Source organism: Oncorhynchus masou, chromosome 17 (assembly GCF_036934945.1).
Source record: "Oncorhynchus masou masou isolate Uvic2021 chromosome 17, UVic_Omas_1.1, whole genome shotgun sequence".
NCBI classification, from domain to species: domain Eukaryota; kingdom Metazoa; phylum Chordata; class Actinopteri; order Salmoniformes; family Salmonidae; genus Oncorhynchus; species Oncorhynchus masou.
The window spans coordinates 16,156,400-16,178,146 of NC_088228.1; the positions used below are offsets into that span (position 1 = coordinate 16,156,400).

Here is a 21,747-nt window from a genome sequence, read left to right on the forward strand (position 1 = left end):
GTCCCCACCACCACTACCAGACAACTGTCCCCACCACCGCCACTACCAGACAACTGTCCCCACCACCGCCACTACCAGACAACTGTCCCCACCACCATCACCACTACCAGACAACTGTCCCCACCACCAGACAACTGTCCCCACTACCAGACAACTGTCCCCACCACCAGACAACTGTACCCACTACCAGACTACTGTCCCCACCACCAGACAACTGTCCCCACCACCACCACTACCAGACAACTGTCCCCACCACCGCCACTACCAGACAACTGTACCCACCACCGCCACTACCAGACAACTGTCCCCACCACCGCCGCCACCAGACAACTGTCCCCACCACCGCCGCTACCAGACAACTGTCCCCACCACCGCCGCTACCAGACAACTGTCCCCACCACCGCCGCTACCAGACTACTGTCCCCACCACCGCCGCTACCAGACTACTGTCCCCACCACCGCCGCTACCAGACTACTGTCCCCACCACCGCCACTACCAGACTACTGTCCCCACCACCGCCACTACCAGACAACTGTCCCCACCACCGCCAGACAACTGTCCCCACCACCGCCAGACAACTGTCCCCACCACCGCCAGACAACTGTCCCCACCACCGCCAGACAACTGTCCCCACCACCACCAGACAACTGTCCCCACCACCGCCACTACCAGACAACTGTCCCCACCACCGCCACTACCAGACAACTGTCCCCACCACCGCCACTACCAGACAACTGTCCCCACCACCGCCACTACCAGACAACTGTCCCCACCACCGCCACTACCAGACAACTGTCCCCACCACCGCCACTACCAGACAACTGTCCCCACCACCGCCACTACCAGACAACTGTCCCCACCACCGCCACTACCAGATCACTGTCCCCACCACCACCAGATCACTGTCCCCACCACCACCAGATAACAGTCCCCACCACCACCAGACAACTGTCCCCACCACCACCACTACCAGACAACTGTCCCCACCACCACCACTACCAGACTACTGTCCCCACTACCAGACAACTGTCCCCACCGCCACTACCAGACAACTGTCCCCACCGCCACTACCAGACAACTGTCCCCACTACCAGACTACTGTCCCCACTACCAGACTACTGTCCCCACCACCGCCACTACCAGACAACTGTACCCACCACCGCCACTACCAGACAACTGTCCCCACCACCGCCGCCACCAGACAACTGTCCCCACCACCGCCGCTACCAGACAACTGTCCCCACCACCGCCGCTACCAGACAACTGTCCCCACCACCGCCGCTACCAGACTACTGTCCCCACCACCGCCGCTACCAGACTACTGTCCCCACCACCGCCGCTACCAGACTACTGTCCCCACCACCGCCACTACCAGACAACTGTCCCCACCGCCACCACTACCAGACTACTGTCCCCACCACCGCCACTACCAGACAACTGTCCCCACCACCGCCAGACAACTGTCCCCACCACCGCCAGACAACTGTCCCCACCACCGCCAGACAACTGTCCCCACCACCACCAGACAACTGTCCCCACCACCACCAGACAACTGTCCCCACCACCGCCACTACCAGACAACTGTCCCCACCACCGCCACTACCAGACAACTGTCCCCACCACCGCCACTACCAGACAACTGTCCCCACCACCGCCACTACCAGACAACTGTCCCCACCACCGCCACTACCAGACAACTGTCCCCACCACCGCCACTACCAGACAACTGTCCCCACCACCGCCACTACCAGACAACTGTCCCCACCACCGCCACTACCAGACAACTGTCCCCACCACCGCCACTACCAGATCACTGTCCCCACCACCACCAGATCACTGTCCCCACCACCACCAGATAACAGTCCCCACCACCACCAGACAACTGTCCCCACCACCACCACTACCAGACAACTGTCCCCACCACCACCACTACCAGACTACTGTCCCCACTACCAGACAACTGTCCCCACCGCCACTACCAGACAACTGTCCCCACCGCCACTACCAGACAACTGTCCCCACTACCAGACTACTGTCCCCACTACCAGACTACTGTCCCCACCACCGCCACTACCAGACAACTGTCCCCACCACCGCCACTACCAGACAACTGTCCCCACCACCGCCACTACCAGACAACTGTCCCCACCACCGCCACTACCAGACAACTGCCCCCACCACCGCCACTACCAGACAACTGTCCCCACCACCGCCACTACCAGACAACTGTCCCCACCACCGCCACTACCAGACAACTGTCCCCACCACCGCCACTACCAGACAACTGTCCCCACCACCGCCACTACCAGACTACTGTCCCCACTACCAGACAACTGTCCCCACCGCCACTACCAGACAACTGTCCCCACCGCCACTACCAGACAACTGTCCCCACTACCAGACTACTGTCCCCACTACCAGACTACTGTCCCCACCACCGCCACTACCTGACAACTGTCCCCACCACCGCCACTACCAGACAACTGTCCCCACCACCGCCACTACCAGACAACTGTCCCCACCACCGCCACTACCAGACAACTGTCCCCACCACCGCCACTACCAGACAACTGTCCCCACCACCGCCACTACCAGACAACTGTCCCCACCACCGCCACTACCAGACAACTGTCCCCACCACCGCCACTACCAGACAACTGTCCCCACCACCGCCACTACCAGACAACTGTCCCCACCACCGCCACTACCAGACAACTGTCCCCACCACCGCCACCAGACTACTGTCCCCACCACCATCACCAGACTACTGTCCCCACCACCATCACCACTACCAGACTACTGTCCCCACCACCATCACCACTACCAGACAACTGTCCCCACCTCCATCACCACTACCACACTACTGTCCCCACCACCATCACCACTACCAGACAACTGTCCCCACCACCATCACCACTACCAGACAACTGTCCCCACCACCATCACCACATTACATTTACATTTAAGTAATTTAGCAGACGCTCTTATCCAGAGCGACACCACTACCAGACTACTGTCCCCACCACCATCACCACTACCAGAATACTGTCCCGATGCCCGTAATACAGACATGCTGGCTGGCACATGCACACACACACCATCAAGTGGCACATTTATAGGCGTACACAGACACACACTCTTCGTCACTAATTAGCTGGCACATACACACGTGACCAAAGGTATGTGGACACCTGCTCGTTGAACATCTCATTCCAAAATCATGAGTATTAATATGGAGTTGGTTCCCCCCTTTGCTGCTATAACAGCCTCCTTTCTTCTGTGAAGGCTTTCCACTATATGTTGGAATATTTATGCAGGGACTTGCATCCATTCAGCTACAAGTGCATTAGTGAGGTTGGGCACCGATGTTGGGCGATTAGGCCTGGCTCGCAGTCGGCGTTGCAATTCATCCCAAAGATGTTTGATGGGGTTGAGGTCAGGGCTCTGTGCCGGCCAGTCAAGTTCTTCCACACGATCTCGACAAACCATTTCTGTATGGACCTCGCTTTGTGAACCGGGGCATTGTCATGCTGAAACAGGAAAGGACCTTCTCCAAACTGTTGCCACAAAGTTGGAAGCACAGAATCGTCTAGAATGTCATTTTATGCTGTAGAATTAAGATTTCCCTTCACTGGAACTAAAGGGCCCAAACCATGAAAAACAGCTCCAGACCATTATTCCCGATCCAACAAACTTTAAAGTTGGCACTATGCATTCAGGTAGGTAGCGTTCTCCTGACATCCACCAAACCCAGATTCATCTGTCAGACTGCCAGATGGTGAAGCCAGATGGTGAATCACTCCAGAGAATGTGTTTCTACTGCTCCAGAGTCCAATGGCGACGCGATTTACAGCACTCCAGCAGACGCTTGACATTGTACGTGATCTTAGGCTTGTGTGTGTTTGCTCAGCCATGGAAAACCATTTCTTGAAACTCCCGACGAACAGTTATTGTGCCGACATTGCTTCCAGAGGAAGTTTGGAACTCGGTAGTGAGTGTTGCAACTGAGGAAAGTATATTTTCGCGCCCGGAGAACTTCAGCCCTCGGCGGTCCCGTTCTGTGAGCTTCTGTGGCCTACCAACTTCACGTCTGAGCTGTTGTTGCTCCTAGACGTTTCAACTTCACAATAACAGCTCTTGCAAGCCAGAAATTTGACAAACTGACTTATTGAAAAGGTGGCATCCTATGACTGTGCCACCTTGAAAGTCACTGAGCTCTTCAGTAAGGCCATTCTAATGCCAATGTTTGTCTATGGAGATTTCATGGCTGTGTGCTTCATTTTATACACGTGTCAGCAATGGGTGTGGCTGAAACAACCAAATCCACCACTAATTTGAAGGGGTGTCCACATACTTTTGTATATATAGTGTATATGCACGATTACACACTAACTGGCGCACATATGCATGCACACACAATAACAGCATTTTATTCAGCGAAGAGCCTCAGATGCCATCAATACGGAGCACACGTTTCTGCATTATACATGCATGCACATCTGGGTGAGGGGCGGAACTCGGGGATGGAAGAGGGAGAGAGGGAAGATCAAGCAGGCAGGGGCTTGGGTGTGTTGGAGAGATGAAGAAGCATGGATGCCAACCTTGAGTCTGTTCCCTCTAGGATCCTGTCGGCGTGGTCACCGATGACTTCCTGTCGCAGATAGTAGAGCATACGGACCCTCAGGAGAACTCTGTGGGAGGGAGAGAGAGGGGAAAGAGAGAGAGGGGAAAGAGAGAGAGGGGAAAGGGGGGGAGATATATATAGAGAGAGATTGGAGGGAGAAAGAAAACGATACGGAGAGAGGGGGAGGGTAAAAAAAAAGAAAGTGAGTTTTTAAACTCTGGTTCGTGCACGTGTGCCAGCAGCAGTAGCTGGGTGGAGCGACAGTAGCGGCTCTTTGGCACGAACCCCTGCCCATCCATCATGCTGCCAGGCCTGATTAGCCACGCTGCGCACCAGCCCCCACGCCTGACAGATGGCACCACATAATCACCCCTGTGTGTGCCGCCTTTCACCCACATCCAACAGGTCTGCCTGGCACCTGGCCTGGCGCCAGCCTCGGCCCCAAAAACCTGGCCGTCGCAAAATCTCCCCAACAACAGCAGAGTAGAAAGAAGAAGAGCGGAGAGGAGAAGAGTTGTGGCCAAGGAAGGAGGAGGAGTAAATAGGACACTGCCTAGAACTAAACAAAAGACTGAAGTGAAAAGTGTGTTGGTGTTTGTCACTAGCAGCTCATGGGAAATAGGATTACTGGGGACTGTGTTCTAAATGAAACCTCCAAGTGTGGAAACTGGGTGTTTTGTGTTTGGTTCGAGGTTCGAGGTCAAAGGGCTGACAAAAGGCTCACTTCTTCTTGTGGCATTTGAACGACAGTGTTGGGGTGAGAGGTCAGAATTTGGGGTTAAATGTCAGTTGTGACTTACTTGTTACAGTGGTGTTTGAGGTGTCTCTTGTAGCTGTCCTCCTGCAGTAGCAGGTCTGGGTTACAGCTGGCCAGCCACTCTGCCCTGGGGAGCTGGGGAGGGGCAGGTGGGGCTGGTTTCCCCTTCTTCCCCTTACGACCCCGCGGTACTGGAGTAGACAGACCTACAATTAGAGGGGGGAGTATTACAATGGGCAGACTCAAATTCAGATGACATCTCTTTAAACAAGAGACCTGGGTTGGACAAGTCTATTATCAGCAAAGACTTGATTATTTATTTAAATAATATGAAACGGCTATTTGCAAACTATAATTGAAAGCAATAGCAACTAATTGGGCCAATTGGAGTCCATGTTATTTTTTAACCAATCAGACTCTAGCGTTGGCTTCTGAGTGAAACCAATGAGGATTAAGGTCAAACAAGACAAGGAAGTTCAGAATCTGAACCAGTTGGAACCAGACCGCCACAATGTTAGAGTAAGGTCAGGTCAAGAGTCGTGGGGAGGTGGGCTTGAGTGAGGGAGGGACTTAACTTCTTCGATATAGGGGGCGCACTTTTAATTTTTGGATAAAAAAAAAATTGATTGCTTTGGAAAGAAAACACTGATGTTTCCAAAACTGCAAAGATATTATCTGTGAGTGCCACAGAACTAATGCTACAGGCGAAACCAAGATTAAATTTCATACAGGAAATGCCCCAGATTTTGAATGCGCTGTGTTACAATGTCTCCTTATATGGCTGTGAATGCATCAGGAATGAGCCTACACTTTGTCGTTTCCCCAAGGTGTCTGCAGCATTGTGACGTATTTGTAGGCATATCATTGGAAGATTGACCATAAGAGACTACATACACCAGGTGTCCGCTTGGGGTCCTCCGTCGAAATTATTGCGCAATCTCCAGCTGAGTCCACTTTTCCATTAGGTTCAGAGGAGAAAGGCAACTGCCACGAATGATTTATCATCGAATAGATATGTGAAAAACACCTTGAGGATTGATTCTAAGCAACGTTTGCCATGTTTGTCGATATTACGGAGTTAATTAATTTGGAAAAAAGTTTGGTGTTGTAATGACTGAATTTTCAGGGTTTTTTCTTAGCCAAACGTGATGAACAAAACGGAGCGATTTCTCCTACACAAATAATCTTTTTGGAAAAACTGAACATTTGCTATCTAACTGAGAGTCTCCTCATTGAAAACATCAGAAGTTCTTCAAAGGTAAATTATTTTATTTGAATGCTTTTTTTGTTTTTGTGAAAATGTTGCCTGCTGAATGCTCGGCTTAATGCTATGCTAGCTAACAATACTCTTACACAAATGCTTGTGTAGCTATGGTTGAAAAGCATATTTTGAAAATCTGAGATGACAGTGTTGTTAACAAAAGGCTAAGCTTGTGAGCCAATATATTTATTTCATTTCATTTGCGATTTTCATGAAGTTAACGTTGCGTTATGCTAATGAGCTTGAGGCTATGATTACGCTCCCGGATACGGGATTGCTCGACGCTAGAGGTTAAGTGGTGGGACTGAATAATCCTATGGAATTCAATGGATGTTTATTCACTCTACTCCTACAAGTGGTTATTGGGAAGGCCTTGCAGAGCAGTTCATCAGGGTGTTACTGAGTGGAAAGTGTGTGTTTGTTATGTTGTAGCTAAGCTATAGTTGTGCTGCGTTAGGAGTGTGTAGGGATACATACCGGAGTGGTTGGTGAGTGTGCGGCTCTGTCCGTCCTCAGAGGGCGTGATGAGGTCCCAGATGAAGCGCTTGATGTTCTCGTCGCCACGGTAGTGCAGCAGGCAGTAGGCCAGCAGGGCGCGGCAGATGGTCTCCACGTCTTGTTCCTGCAGGGGCCGCTTGAAACGCCCGCGGGACAGGATGTCTCCCCAGCGACCCCACCTAGCAGGGAGGAGAGAGAGAGGGAGGGGAATTTAGTCTGGAGTATTATAATTTATCCTGATGATTGACATTTACACAGTCTCGGCTGGGAGGTTTCAGAATGTAAAAATCCCTCCCTATCCACTACAGTAAATGAAGAGAGGAGGGGGGGTAGGTGTGGATGGGGCTGTGTTATGTCTGGCTCTCTGAACTTCAACCACGGTCCAATATCACACCGCGATTTGATTCCGTGACACAATTCGTTCATGACTGCACATTCAACTGACATCCCATCTCTCTACCGCGGGTGACCCAGAGTAGAACACCAACAAGTGACAACCGACCGAAGACTCGTCTCTCCCTAAATGCTTTTACACAACGGTGAGATAACCCTAGTTGGCATGCAACCCACCAACACCTAAATTCTAGTACAATCAATTTGACTCTGTGTGTTTGTGGGTCGATGGAGACTAGGTCTGGGTTAGGGAAGGGGATAGAGAGAGGGAGTCAATGGCAGCAGCGTCAGTTGAGGGGAAGAGTCCTCAGACGTGATGGCTCTATAATTTGCCCTATAGCCCAGTGGTCTAGACAGTAGTCGAGTCGGTCGGTTTGTGAAAAACAACCCCACTGCTGGTCAGACGTGGTTGGTGCGTGCAGCCAGCCGTGATCTGTCACTGTAGAAGGCAGTCGGGCAGGGCGACTAATAGTGTGGGTGTGTGTGATTGGTTCACTGTGCGGGTGTGTGTGATTGGTTCACTGTGCGGATGTTGGGTCATATTAGGAGTGCATGCAAGATGGATCTGGGCTCGTGTGTGTGCAAGTATGCAGGCATGTTTAATGGTCCCATGCGTGTCGGAGCTTCAGATTGCTGTGTAAGTTAAATGACCCTACATGTGAGTGGACAAGCATTAGCACTCTGTGACCATTATTTCCCCCCAGACCACCGCAGCATGTGTTCAGCCACTGAGGTAAGCACACACCCTAGACCTCATCATACTTCAAGGACCTGGCAGCTAATAAACCAGACAGGATATGAGATCTCTCAGGTGGATTATTATTCGACCATGCTGGTCATTTATGAAATAATGGTCACAGAGTGCTAATGCTTGTCCACTCACATGTAGGGTCATTTAACTTACACAGCAATCTGAAGCTCCGACACGCAGTTTCAACTGTTCTACCTTATTATTATTTGACCCTGCTGGTCATTTATGAACATTTGAACATCTTGGCCATGTTCTGTTATAATCTCCACCCGGCACAGCCGGAAGAGGACTGGCCACCCCACATATGCTCTCTCTAATTCTCTTTCTTTCTCTCTCTCGGAGGACCTGAGCCCTAGGACCATGCCCCAGGACTACCTGACATGATGACTCCTTGCTGTCCCCAGTCCACCTGGCCGTGCTGCTGCTCCAGTTTCAACTGTTCTGCCTTATTATTATTCGACCATGCTAGTCATTTATGAACATTTGAACATGTTGGCCATGTTCTGTTATAATCTCTACCCGGCACAGCCAGAAGAGGACTGGCCACCCCACATAGCCTGGTTCCTCTCTAGGTTTCTTCCTAGGTTTTGGCCTTTCTAGGGAGTTTTTCCTAACCACCGTGCTTCTACACCTGCATTGCTTGCTGTTTGGGGTTATAGGCTGGGTTTCTGTACAGCACTTTGAGATATCAGCTGATGTACGAAGGGCTATATAAATACATTTGATTTGACTTCCTGAGTGAGAAGATGTAGATATGGTAATATCCCTCTGGTAGGCTTGTGGCTTGTCTGACATATTTCTTACATCCCCCCTGCAGTCTCAGGAGTCTAGAGGTAGACATTGGAATGGGCACGTCTCCATACCAAATTTACCACTATGGCAAAACCAAGTCGATCGCCTAGTCTGTCAAGACTGCAAAATGGATAGTTAACCAAATCATTAAACATCTACTAAATTCGTTCAGGTCTACGAGGTGTGCCGACCTACACAGTCTTAATCGTATCCATAAATTGACAGTCGGATTGGATGACACAAGTGATCGAAAAAAAACTGTTTTCATATGCCTAAGTTGGTCAGAAGGTGCATCAGCGGTTCATCTTTCCCCTACCTTCTCCCCGCTAGTTAGACGTTATGCACATTGATAGCTTGCTAAATGTTATGCACATTGATAGCTTGCTAGATGTTATGCACATTGATAGCTTGCTAGATGTTATGCACATTGATAGCTTGCTAGATGTTATGCACATTGATAGCTTGCTAGATGTTATGCACATTGATAGCTTGCTAGATGTTATGCACATTGATAGCTTGCTAGATGTTATGCACATTGATAGCTTGCTAGATGTTATGCACATTGATAGCTTGCTAGATGTTATGCACATTGATAGCTTGCTAGATGTTATGCACATTGATAGCTTGCTAGATGTTATGCACATTGATAGCTTGCTAGATGTTATGCACATTGATAGCTTGCTAGATGTTATGCACATTGATAGCTTGCTAGATGTTATGCACATTGATAGCTTGCTAGATGTTATGCACATTGATAGCTTGCTAGATGTTATGCACATTGATAGCTTGCTAGATGTTATGCACATTGATAGCTTGCTAGATGTTATGCACATTGATAGCTTGCTAGATGTTATGCACATTGATAGCTTGCTAGATGTTAAGCACATTGATAGCTTGCTATCATAGTAGGCTACCAGGAGGCAGCAGCAATCTAAATGATCAAACCGAAAGAGAAGTGATTGGGTGAAATGATTAACCAAGCGAGGACACAGAAATACAGCTCCAATCAAAGCAGCAGGATCAGCGTACAGCCTGCCCTTCTATTTACAAACAGACAAACTAGCCAGTTGAGTTTAGACTACGTAGCACTTCGCACTTGATTGAAAGATGTAAGTTGGCACCCATAAATAAAAAGGATTAGATCAGAATTACAAAAAAACCTCTTGATCATATAATCGGGAAAATTGCTTATATCCATTACGATACCCGTTTTGTCCGACTACTCGGCACGCCCCTAGTATCTAGAGTTACCCTTCCAAAAGGGCCAGGGTTTAGAGAACAGTCAACCTTTCTGAAAGACTAACAAACATGTTAGAGATGTCCACTCACCCATAAACCAGCAGGTTCTTCTCCACCCTGAAGCACTCGCTGCGGGGGTACCCGTGAGCTCGGTCCTGGGGTCGCCTGAGTTTGGTCAAGGGCTTCTCATTCTCGCCGTCACTTTCCAACTCTGAGAACTCTGCCAATTCGTCCTCCTTCATTGAGCTGTAGTGGCGTGTCTGCTTCCGCACCCTGGGAGTGTCAATCACAAGGGTGTTCTTGGAGAAAAACAAAACATGTCAAAAAAAGCAATCACACTTTCCCCTCTCCTCCATCTCCCAAGTGTTAAAATGCCCCAAAAAAAAGGGTAGCATGTTGTTTTTATTATTTACCTCATTAGCATAGTTTCCCCGCTAAACTCAATATAGCTATAAAAAAACAGCTGACGTGTCTGTTTATGCGGCTGGATTAAGTGCTATACTCCAGGGCCCTTGGGGAGAGGGAGGGCGAGTACGGGAGCGGCGTGGAGGAGAGGAGAGAAAAGGACTTGCTTTAGACTGACTAAGTGATGTCTCTGCTCCCCTCTGGAGGCAGCGTAAGCTGCTTACTGCCTCTGGGTCCACTGAAGAGGGGAACTCAGGGTAATTAAGGAATATAAAGAGATTCCCACGGCCACCATTTTAAATTAGCTCACCGTAGCCCAGTTATGACTGGGGCTCCACACATGGCTAGCCTGGGGTAATAAGACTAATTAATTAACGCTTATGAGGGAGAGAATACCACTGATCTCCGGTATTGTAACGTGGCGTCTACAGGGTGGGGAAATGCTGGTGTGGTTTCTACCATTCCCATAGCGGTTAAGAGCGTTGGGCCAGTAACCGAAAGGATGCTGGTTTCCAATCCCGAGCCAACAAGGTGAAATAATCTGCCGTTCTGCCCATTAGCAAGGCAGTTAATCGCCTAAGGTTGATGTCCGTGCGGAAATCTAATTAGATTAATACAAAAATCTATTTAAAGTAGAAATGGTTTTTTGCATTGGATGAATATTATTTATTGGCTTTTATATTTATTTATTTTACCAGACAAAAATCGGCTATTACCGGCTAATGGAAACCCTTGCCTCGGCTACATCCTGATTAACCCAGTTTATCAATCCAGATTTACCATTAAAATAAATTACCACCATTATGAAATTATAGTTATATTGGTAAAAACAAAGTCAAATTGATTGTAAACTCAGCAAAAAAAGAAACGTCCTCTCACTGTCAACTGCGTTTATTTTCAGCAAACTTGTGACTAACAAATGGAATAATGTGTCCCTGAACAAACAAAACAAAGGGGGGGGTCAATCTAAAGTATCAGTCAGTATCTGGTGTGGAGCACATCTGCTCATGGACTGCATCTGCTCATTGACTGATTTGCCAGTTTTTGCTGTGAGATGTCTTGCAGGAAATCACGCACAGAATGAGAAGTATGGCTGGTGGCTTTGTCATGCTGGAGGGTCATGTCAGGATGAGCCTGCATAAAGGGTACCACATGAGGGAGGAGGATGTCTTCCCTGTAATGCACTGCGTTGAGATTGCCTGCAATTACAACAAGCTCAGTCCGATGATGCTGTGACACACCACCCCAGACCATGACAGACGATCCCCACCTCCAACTCGATCCCGCTCCAGAGTACAGGCCTCGGTGTAACGCTCATTCCTTCGACAATAAACGCAAATCCGACCATAACCCCTGGTGAGACAAAACCACGACTCGTCAGTGGAGAGCACCTTTTGCCAGTAATGTCTGGTCCAGCAAGTGGGTTTGTGCCCATAGGCGACGTTGTTGCCGGTGATGTCTGGTGAGGACCTGCCTTTACAACAGGCCTACAAGCCCTCAGTCCAGCCTCTCTCAGCCTATTGCAGACAGTCTGAGCACTGATGCAGGGATTGTGGGTTCCTGGTGTAACTCGGGCAGTTGTTGTTGCCATCCTGTACCTGTCCCAAAGGTGTGCTGTTTGGGTGTACCGATCCTATGCAGATGTGTTGTTACACGTAATCTGCCACTGCGAGGACGATCAGGTGTCCGTCCTGTCTCCCTGTAGCACTGTCTAAACGGTCGGGTGTGACGTTGGCCTGTTGGTGAGGTTTATGACCCACATAAATACCTTTCCCCCCCTTTCCTCTATCTCTAGTCTACAGAGTGACTCTTGGAAAGCCCTTTGTTAACAGAGAGTTGGGTAACATCAAAAGGGTGGTGAACAGAACCATATTTCGGTAATCCAACCAGTTGAAAATATGCGTTGGTACTTAAAGAATATGAGGTCAGATCAGTTGTCATCTGAGACATTACTGATGATAGGATGACAAACTGTATCTTGGAAAGTCTACACATTCTAGTTATCAGATTCACATGGAATTGTTGTGCAATTTAAACATTTAAATATGAAACTATGTGAAAAGATTAAATGTAATTTTAGCTTCTAAATGAGATAATTGTTTCCATAAGGTAAATTCTGTTCACTCTGTGGCCCCGCCCAAGTGAACAGACATTGGTTGTAAACTATGAAACACGCCCTTCTCTCCCCACTACATAAGCCCCTGTTAATGAAATTAACATGTGTGTTCCCGAGGACGACGGTCCATACGTTAAAAGGGCTAATATCAAACTACAGAACTAAGCAAACTTCAGCGTGAGCTTAAAGTATGGCAACTTGGTATGAACTTTGAACTTTTATTCACGAAAGAAGTGATACGTCCTAGCCGTTGAGTGAGCAGCAGCAGCTGTAAACGTGGGCTTGGAAAGGACGAACAAAGTATCTCTTCTACCAAACACACGACGGTACGACAACGTATCCGTTCTACCACAAGACATACTGTGGGGCAAAAAAGTATTTAGTCAGCCACCAATTGTGCTAGTTCTCCACTTAAAAAAAGATGAGGCCTGTAATTTTCATCATAGGTACACTTCAACTATGACAGACAAAATGAGAAACAAAATTCCAGAAAATCACATTGTACGATTTTTAATGAATTTATTTGCAGATTATGATGGAAAATAAGTATTTGGTCACCTACAAACAAGCAAGATTTCTGGCTCTCACAGACCTGTAACTTCTTCTTTAAGAGGCTCCTCTGTCCTCCACTCGTTACCTGTATTAGTGGCACCTGTTTGAACTTGTTATCAGTAGAAACACCAGAAACAAAATTGTAGACCTGCACCAGGCTGGGAAGACAATCTACAATAAGTAAGCAGCTTGGTTTGAAGAAATCAACCGTGGGAGCAATTATTAGGAAATGGAAGACATACAAGACCACTAATAATCTCCCTCGATCTGGGGCTCCACGCAAGATCTCACACCGTGGGGTCAAAATGATCACAAAAATGATCACAAAAATCCCAGAACCACACGGGGGGACATAGTGAATGACCTGCAGAGAGCTGGGACCAAAGTAACAAAGCCTACCATCAGTAAAACGCTACGCCGCCAGGGACTCAAATCCTGCAGTGCCAGACGTGTCTCCCTGCTTAAGCAAGTACATGTCCAGGCCCGTCTGAAGTTTGTTAGAGAGCATTTGGATGATCCAGAAGAAGATTGGGAGAATGTCATATGGTCAGATGAAACCAAAATATAACTTTTTGGTAAAAACTCCATACTTACTGTGAAGCATGGGGGTGGAAACATGCTTTGGGGCTGTTTTTCTCCAAGGGACCAGGACGACTGATCCGTGTAAAGGAAAGAATGAATGGGGCCATGTATCGTGAGATTTTTAGTAAAAATCTCCTTCCATCAGCAAGGGCATTGAAGATGAAACGTGGCTGGGTCTTTCAGCATGACAATGATCCCAAACACACCGCCCGGGCAACAAAGGAGTGGCTTCGTAAGAAGCATTTCAAGGTCCTGGAGTGGCCTAGCCAGTCTCCAGATCTCAACCCCATAGAAAATCTTTGGAGGGAGTTGAAAGTCCATGTTGCCCAGCAACAGCCCCAAAACATCACTGCTATAGAGGAGATCTGCATGGAGGAATGGGCCAAAATACCAGCAACAGTGTGTGAAAACCTTGTGAAGACTTACAGAAAACGTTTGACCTCTGTCATTGCCAACAAAGGGTATATAACAAAGTATTGAGATAAGTATTTGGTCAACAACAAAAATATATTTTCCACCATAATTTGCAAATAAATTCATAAGAAAATCCCACAATGTTAGTTGAAGTGTACCTATGATGAAAATTACAGGCCTCTCATCTTTTTAAGTGCACAATTGGTGGCTGACTAAATACTTTTTTGCCCCACTGTATTCTTCAAAGGACAAGGGAGATCTCTGTTGGGCAACATGGCCTTCCATCTACGACCAACCTATTGAAGCACCGCTCAGAGTAGATATTTCTTGCATTTCCTTTTCCAAATGGGCGGTTATTTAGAATGCATAAGATTCTGTATTTACGATAGCATAGCTTCACAAGGTCCGATCAGAGACCAAATTCCTTTGTTCCTAAGTCTTCCGGTGCTTTCATTCGAAACCCAACCCCCTTTTTTTGTGTAACCAGCAAAGCAGTAATCATACCTGTTCCGTCCGCCAGGGATGTTTTCTTTTGACATAATTAGTCATCAATATATGACCCATCCTGTGTGTGTGTGTGTGTAACTCTGTGTGATTGTTTAGGTATTTAGTAAATAAATAATTAAACCAAATTTTGTATTGCTGATTCAACTTGTTAGCCAGGGTTTGTGAAGATATCTGAAGTCGTAGAATTCTTGGTTGAGACTGAATAAGGTGACGATTAAGAATTGACCGCTATTGATGTAAAAGATTATCAGGTCAAAGAGTTTATTCGGAAGATAACAGCTCTATAAACGTTATTTTCGTGGTATCCCAACTTTCTAGTTAATTACATTTACATGATTAGTTCAATCAGGTAATATTAATTACAGAAAAATGATTTTATAGAAAAGCATGTCATCACTTAATCCGGCATAGCAAAGACACAACAGGCTTCTCACAGTAACACAATGCAATTTATTGCCCTGGCCACATCTGCAGTCCTCATGCCTCCTTGCAGCACGCCTAAGGCACATTCAGGCAGATGAGCAGGGATCCTGGGCATCTTTCTTTTTGTGCTTTTCAGAGTCAATAGAAAGGCCTCTTTAGTGTCCTCAGTTTTCATAACTGTGACCTTAATTGCCTACCGTCTGTAAGCTGTTAGTGTCGAAATGACCGTTCCACAGGTGCATGTTCATTAATTGTTTATGGTTCATTGTACAAGCATGTGAAACAGTGTTTAAACTCTTTACAATGAAGATATGTGAAGTTATTTGGATTTTTAAGAATTATCTTTGAAAGACAGGGTTCTGAAAAAGGGACGTTTCTTTTTTTGCTGAGTTTATAATTGATTAAGACATACATGGATGTCTCTGAAAAACACTGACGTAAAAAATTCAAATGTAAAGATATTGATCTCAAAAGATAACCAACGATTAAACAGAGCAGTAGCTAAGTTTATCTGTCTAGATCAAGTGCCACTGTGACTAGGGCTAATTAGCCTTCTTGTTTTTGCCTTGGTATCATTTTGGAATAGAGTATCTTGATGGTATCTAATATTGTGATATTAAACCTGGTATTGGTATCAAAGTCAAAATTCTGGTATCGTGATAACACTATCGGTTACAGTTCAACCCTCAGCATTGTTTTGTTGTTGCATTCCTTGAGAGACAAATACTGACCAAGCCAAGTCTTTGCCCCTTACGTCATCCCGGTTACACTACATTTCCCACAATACATTTTCTCGAAGCTCACCCGTCCATTGATGGCTTCCGTGTCAAGCTCCGCCTTCTTGGCCCACTTCTGCCAGAAGTCCGGGTCCTCCAGGGAAATGTCCGTCCTGTTCCCAGCAGCCACAAAGCTCGCCTGGGGAGTATGGGTAAAAGAAGAAACGGTCCCAATGGTGAATCTCCTGAATGCATTTTCTCCGTCTTTCTTTTCCAATTACGCTTTTGATCTCAAAAAAGTGCTGCTGGGTTGGCCACTGGAACAAGCTCCCACTGACACTGCACAGTTGGATTCTGAAAGAGCCTGGCTCTCTACTGGTAATGTGCATAGAAATAGAATTACTAGAATGGGCCATCAGAACACCTAAACCCATTGACTTGAATGGGAAATCTGTTATAGTAATTCAATTCCTATGTTACTGACCACGCTAGAAAAATGGTGCTAAGAACACATGGGAGACAGCGTATTGAAGCTACCTTGGCGAAGGTGGACCCCTTGCCCTCGGACTCAATGGTGATGGTCTGGGTTCGTCTCAGGAGGATCTGGTCAATGTCCTCTTCGCAGAACTTTGAGCCCTCGTCCTCCTCGTCCATCAGAGCTCCGTAGGCTCCTTTACGGAGGAGGTCCTCCACCTCCTTCTTAGACAGCTGTGGAACCTGAGGTGGTGGAGCACATTTGATGGTTTAGACTACTGAGCTCAGTATATCAACAATAGTTCACCTTTATTAAGACAATTAAGTATGGTTGAGAAGAACCTCTCTTCACAAAGGCAGGTGAGCAATCTGTTTTAGAGATGTTTTCAACAGGGGCGCACACAAAACGTTGAAAAACAATACTAACATGTCCCCAAGCCTTGTCTTACTTTTTAACTGTTTCAGAGCTGTGAAAACAGTTATGCATTAGGGGGCACTATTAACATTTTTGGATGAAAAACGTTCCCGTTTTAAACAAGATATTTTGTCACGAAAAGATGCTCGACTATGCATATAATTGACAGCTTTGGAAAGAAGACACTGACGTTTCCAAAACTGCACAGATATTGTCTGTGAGTGCCACAGAACTGATGTTACAGGCAAAACCCAGATAAAAATCCAACCAGGAAGTGCCGCATTTTTTGAAACCGCCTCATGCCAATGACTCCTTATATGGCTGTGAATGAGCTACGAATGAGCATACGTTTTCCACGTATTTCCCAAGGTGTCTACAGCATTGTGACGTCTTTTTACGCATTTCCATTGAAGAATAGCCGTAAGGGAGCAGAAAATCTTGCGTAAAATACTGAGGTAGGCATTTTTCCTTCTTATGAGAAACCAATTGCCTCGACAGATATATTATCGAATATATATGTTAAAAACACCTTGAGGATGGATCCTAAACAACGTTTGCCGTGTTTCTGTCGATATTATGGAGTTAATTTTGAAAAAAGTTAGGCGTTGTAATGGTAGCATTTTCCGGTCGATTTCTCAGCCAAGCATGATGAACAAACGGGAGCTATTTCGCCTACAAAAATAATATTTTTGGAAAAAAGGAACATTTGCTATCTAACTGGGAGTCTCCTGAGTGAAAGCATCCGAAGTTCTTCAAAGGTAAATGATTTAATTTGGTTGCTTTTCTTATTTTCGTGAAAATGTTGCCTGCTGCCAGCAGAGCTAGCATAGCATTATGCCATGATAAACTTACATAAATGCTTGTCTAGCTTTGGCTGTAACGCATATTTTGAAAATCTGAGATGACAGTGTTGTTAACAAAAGGCTAAGCTTGTGTTTGGGGCGGCAGGGTAGCCTAGTGGTTAGAGCGTTGGACTAGTAACCGGAAGGTTGCAAGTTCAAACCCCCGAGCTGACAAGGTACAAATCTGTCGTTCTGCCCCTGAACAGGCAGTTAACCCACTCGGCAGTCATTGAAAATAAGAATTTGTTCTTAACTGACTTGCCTAGTTAAATAAAGAAAATCAAATAAATTTAAAAAATCATTTCATTTACGATTTTCTTGAATAGGAAAAGTTACTAGGGGTATTTATGTCCACTGCGTTATGCTAATTCGTTTGAGGCTATGATTACGATCCCGGATCCGGGATTGCTCGTCGCAAGAGGTTAACTGTGCGTGTTTTTGTGTGTCGTACCCCGTTGGCTGCATTTTCTCGGCCACTCATGGACTGCAGCACAGCCTTGTCGAGGCCCAGCTTAAGGCTGGCCTTGTCAAACATCTCCCTCTCATAGGAGTTCCTGGTGATCAGCCTGTAGATCTTCACTGCCTTGCTCTGGCCAATCCTGTGGCATCTGGCTTGCGCCTGAGAGAGGGAGAGGAAAAGAGTGAGAAAGATTATTTTTTTTTAAACTTAGAAAGCTTAGATTGAGTAAAGCATAGACCAACTGACAACAAACAAAGTCATGTAGTGGTGTACCAGTGGTGTGATAACATTGTTTGTTTCCTGGTTTATGAGTTTCTATGAACCTGTCTACTACGTTTCAACATGTGTCTCTACTGTATCTTAACAGGACTGTCTTCTTTCAAAGTTTACTGAAGTAGCACGGTATTTACCTGTGTAGTAGTGACCACAGTATTCCATAAATTACATCTTCAACTTGAGTATTTAACCTCTTACATTGATGGGGGCGCTATTTCATTTTTGGATGAAAAACGTTCCCGTTTTAAACAAGATATTTTGTCACAAAAAGATGCTCGACTATGCATATAATTGATAGCTTTCGAAAGAAAACACTCTGACGTGTCCAGAAATACCAAGATATTCTCTGTGCGTGCCCTAGAACGTGAGCTTCAGGCAAAACCAAGATGAGATGGCATCCAGGAAATGACAAGGATTTTTGAGGCTCTGTTTTCCATTGTCTCCTTATATGGCTGTGAATGCGAGAGGAATGAGCCTGCCCTTTCTGTCGTTTCCCCAAGGTGTCTGCAGCATTGTGACGTATTTGTAGGCAGATCATTGGAAGATTGACCATAAGAGACCACATTTACCAGGTGTCCGCCCGGTGTCCTGCGCCGAAATTGGTGCGCAAAAGTCACCTGCCAGTATTTTTCCATGCGATACAGAGAGGAAAGCAAGCTTCCACGAACTGCATATCAATGAAGAGATATGTGAAAAAACACCTTGAGGATTGATTCCAAACAACGTTTGCCATGTTTCGGTCGATATTATGTAGTTAATCCGGAAAAAGTTTTACGTTGTAGGTGACTGAATTTTCGGTTCATTTCGGTAGCCAGACGCAATGTAGAAAACGGAACGATTTCTCCTACACACAGACGCTTTCAGGAAAAACTGCGCATTTGGTATGTAACTGAGAGTCTCCTCATTGAAAACATCAGAAGCTCTTCAAAGGTAAATGATTTTATTTATTTGGTTATCTGGTTTTTGTGAAAATGTTGCGTGCTAAATGCTACTCAAAATGCTATGCTAGCTTTGCATACTCTTACACAAATTAGTCAATTTCTATGGTTCAAAAGCATATTTTGAAAATCTGAGATGACAGTGTTGTTAAGAAAAGGCTAAGCTTGAGAGCAGACGCATTATTTTCATTTTATTTGCGATTTTCAGAAATCGTTAACGTTGCGTTATGCTAATGAGACTGAGGCTTTAGTCACAAACCCGGATCCGGGATGGGGAGTTTCAAGAAGTTAACAAAGTGGTAATGCTCTATTTGCAAGCCCAGCCCACTCACCTGTAAATCATTCTGGGGGTTCCAATCAGAGTCAAAGATGATGCAGGTGTCGGCAGCGGTCAGGTTGATGCCCAGACCTCCGGCCCGGGTACACAACAGGAATACAAATCGGTCAGAGTCCGGACGAGAGAAGCGGTCAATTGCAGCCTGCCGGAGGTTACCCCTCACACGGCCATCGATACGCTCATACGGGTACCTGGTCGAAAGGAGACAGTCATAGTCAGCTTTAGCAACAGATAAAACACAATCATAAAAAACAACCCACATTTATGACTGTCATTGATGTGCTCACGCAGATGACTAGTAAAATACATGACATTTATATATAGTATGAAATATGGTGAAGCTCAAATGCATTACCCCTCACACGGCCATCATCAGAAGAAATAATCTATGGAGCGGCATTATAGGCTGACCACACCGCTCACGTCGCGTGCGTTGCAAAATAAATGTAGAAATCTTATTCAATTATTGCACCCACACTACTCGCACGCGCCAACGAGCATCTGCATTGACAACGGCTAAAATAGTTCTATTAGTTCTATTTCTGACGCAGATCGCGCTGCAAGCCCTGCCTCCCCCATCTCCTCATTGGTTTATAGAAGCAGGTACCCACGTGCCATTTCCTCATTGGTTATACCCACATGGGTGATTGAAAGACTAAATGTGTTGCCAGTTGTCGTGGTAATACTATGAAAGTGTAGATGCCATATAAGATCACCATATAAGTTCAAAGATGAAAAAGCCTGGAAGGAGGAGAGATGACTGGAAGTGATTCGATTGACCGTTTTATGTGTGGATTAATTGTCGGAGTAGAGGACCTTGTGCATTTCAGGTAAAATAACAACTCAATGTTTATATCCCAGGACAAATTAGCTAGCAACAGCAAGCTAGCTAAATAGGACGAATTAGCTAGCAAGTGAAAGCTAACTAGCTAAATTGCCATACATGTTTAATGCTTTTCGACCTGTCCCCAAATTAACGTCATTGGCTCAGAAATTGTTTTGATATTTTAACCTACGTGTCGTGCTCGCGTTTGGTGAAGGGGGACAAAATAAATGTATGCATTATAGCGCACGATGGCACACGCACGCAGCCAGTTTGGGTTCCGTGTTCGGGTAGGGTTCTCAAAATCACACATTTAAAAAAATAAATATTTTTAAAAGAATTGGCTTGCAGGCCGCATCTGGCACACAGGGCCCCAGTTTCAGTCCCATGGGTTAGGTAAGAGTGGAATGGAAGAGAAAATCTGGGAGAGAACATAAAAGGGGTACTTCGAATCAAATCTTCAGGGGTAAAAGGTCAGATCCGTACCGTTTCTGGATGAGGTAGTCCTCCAGGATGTCCAGGCAGCGCACCATCTGGGAGAAGACGAGGACCCTGTGTCCCCCAGCCTTCAGCTTGGGCAGCAGCTTATCGATCAGCACCAGCTTGCCCGCTGCCTGGATCATGGCCTGTAGGTGGAATTGGGGCATCTCGGCATGGTGGTTCTCACGGAAGTCGTCCAGGATCTTCTCCTCTGCACCTAGAACATCATTAAACAAACGGCCATGCATCAGAATCATTAAAAGCAGTGAGACTAAACCCAGCAAGTTCACAAACCAACCCAAGCTAAGTACTAACAGAGGTTAGGGCACTTCCTGTGCCCCACCCAAGAAAATTCAACACTCAGTGTTTATTTTGGACGCTCTAAGCCAAAAGACTGAGTGAGGACTACGTTCGTGTGTGTTAAGCCTTCCGCATGATTCGGCTGGCACCTAGCTAAACTCAGCTAGGTGACCTGAACGAATGTGTTCACATACTCCCTTAAAAGACCCTCCCTTGAAAAATGTGAGATAAAAGCAGCAATGGTACTGTTTGTCCATCTTGGAGATGCCGTAGCCAGTATAAAGACTTCAAAATATTCAGAATTCATCTAAGATTACTCAAGACAACTGTCATTCATTTAAACTTGTTTGTCGAGGAGATCTTAGAACCAA

The 21,747-nt window shown here is 46.3% G+C and overlaps 1 protein-coding gene across 2 annotated transcripts in view; it reads right to left on the bottom strand.

The window, feature by feature from the left end:
* Nucleotides 1-21,747, bottom strand: part of LOC135558607 (chromodomain-helicase-DNA-binding protein 7-like) — a 117,077-nt gene that overhangs the window by 22,241 nt on the left and 73,089 nt on the right. For both annotated transcript variants that reach the window (XM_064992536.1, XM_064992535.1), the window contains exons 16-24: nt 21,083-21,293; nt 19,769-19,964; nt 18,214-18,381; nt 16,569-16,748; nt 16,120-16,230; nt 10,407-10,615; nt 7,121-7,320; nt 5,426-5,588; nt 4,603-4,692 (exon numbers count right to left, since the gene is read on the bottom strand). In XM_064992536.1, the coding sequence (XP_064848608.1) occupies nt 4,603-4,692; nt 5,426-5,588; nt 7,121-7,320; nt 10,407-10,615; nt 16,120-16,230; nt 16,569-16,748; nt 18,214-18,381; nt 19,769-19,964; nt 21,083-21,293 (1,528 nt within the window). The remainder of the gene's footprint in view (nt 1-4,602; nt 4,693-5,425; nt 5,589-7,120; nt 7,321-10,406; nt 10,616-16,119; nt 16,231-16,568; nt 16,749-18,213; nt 18,382-19,768; nt 19,965-21,082; nt 21,294-21,747) is intronic.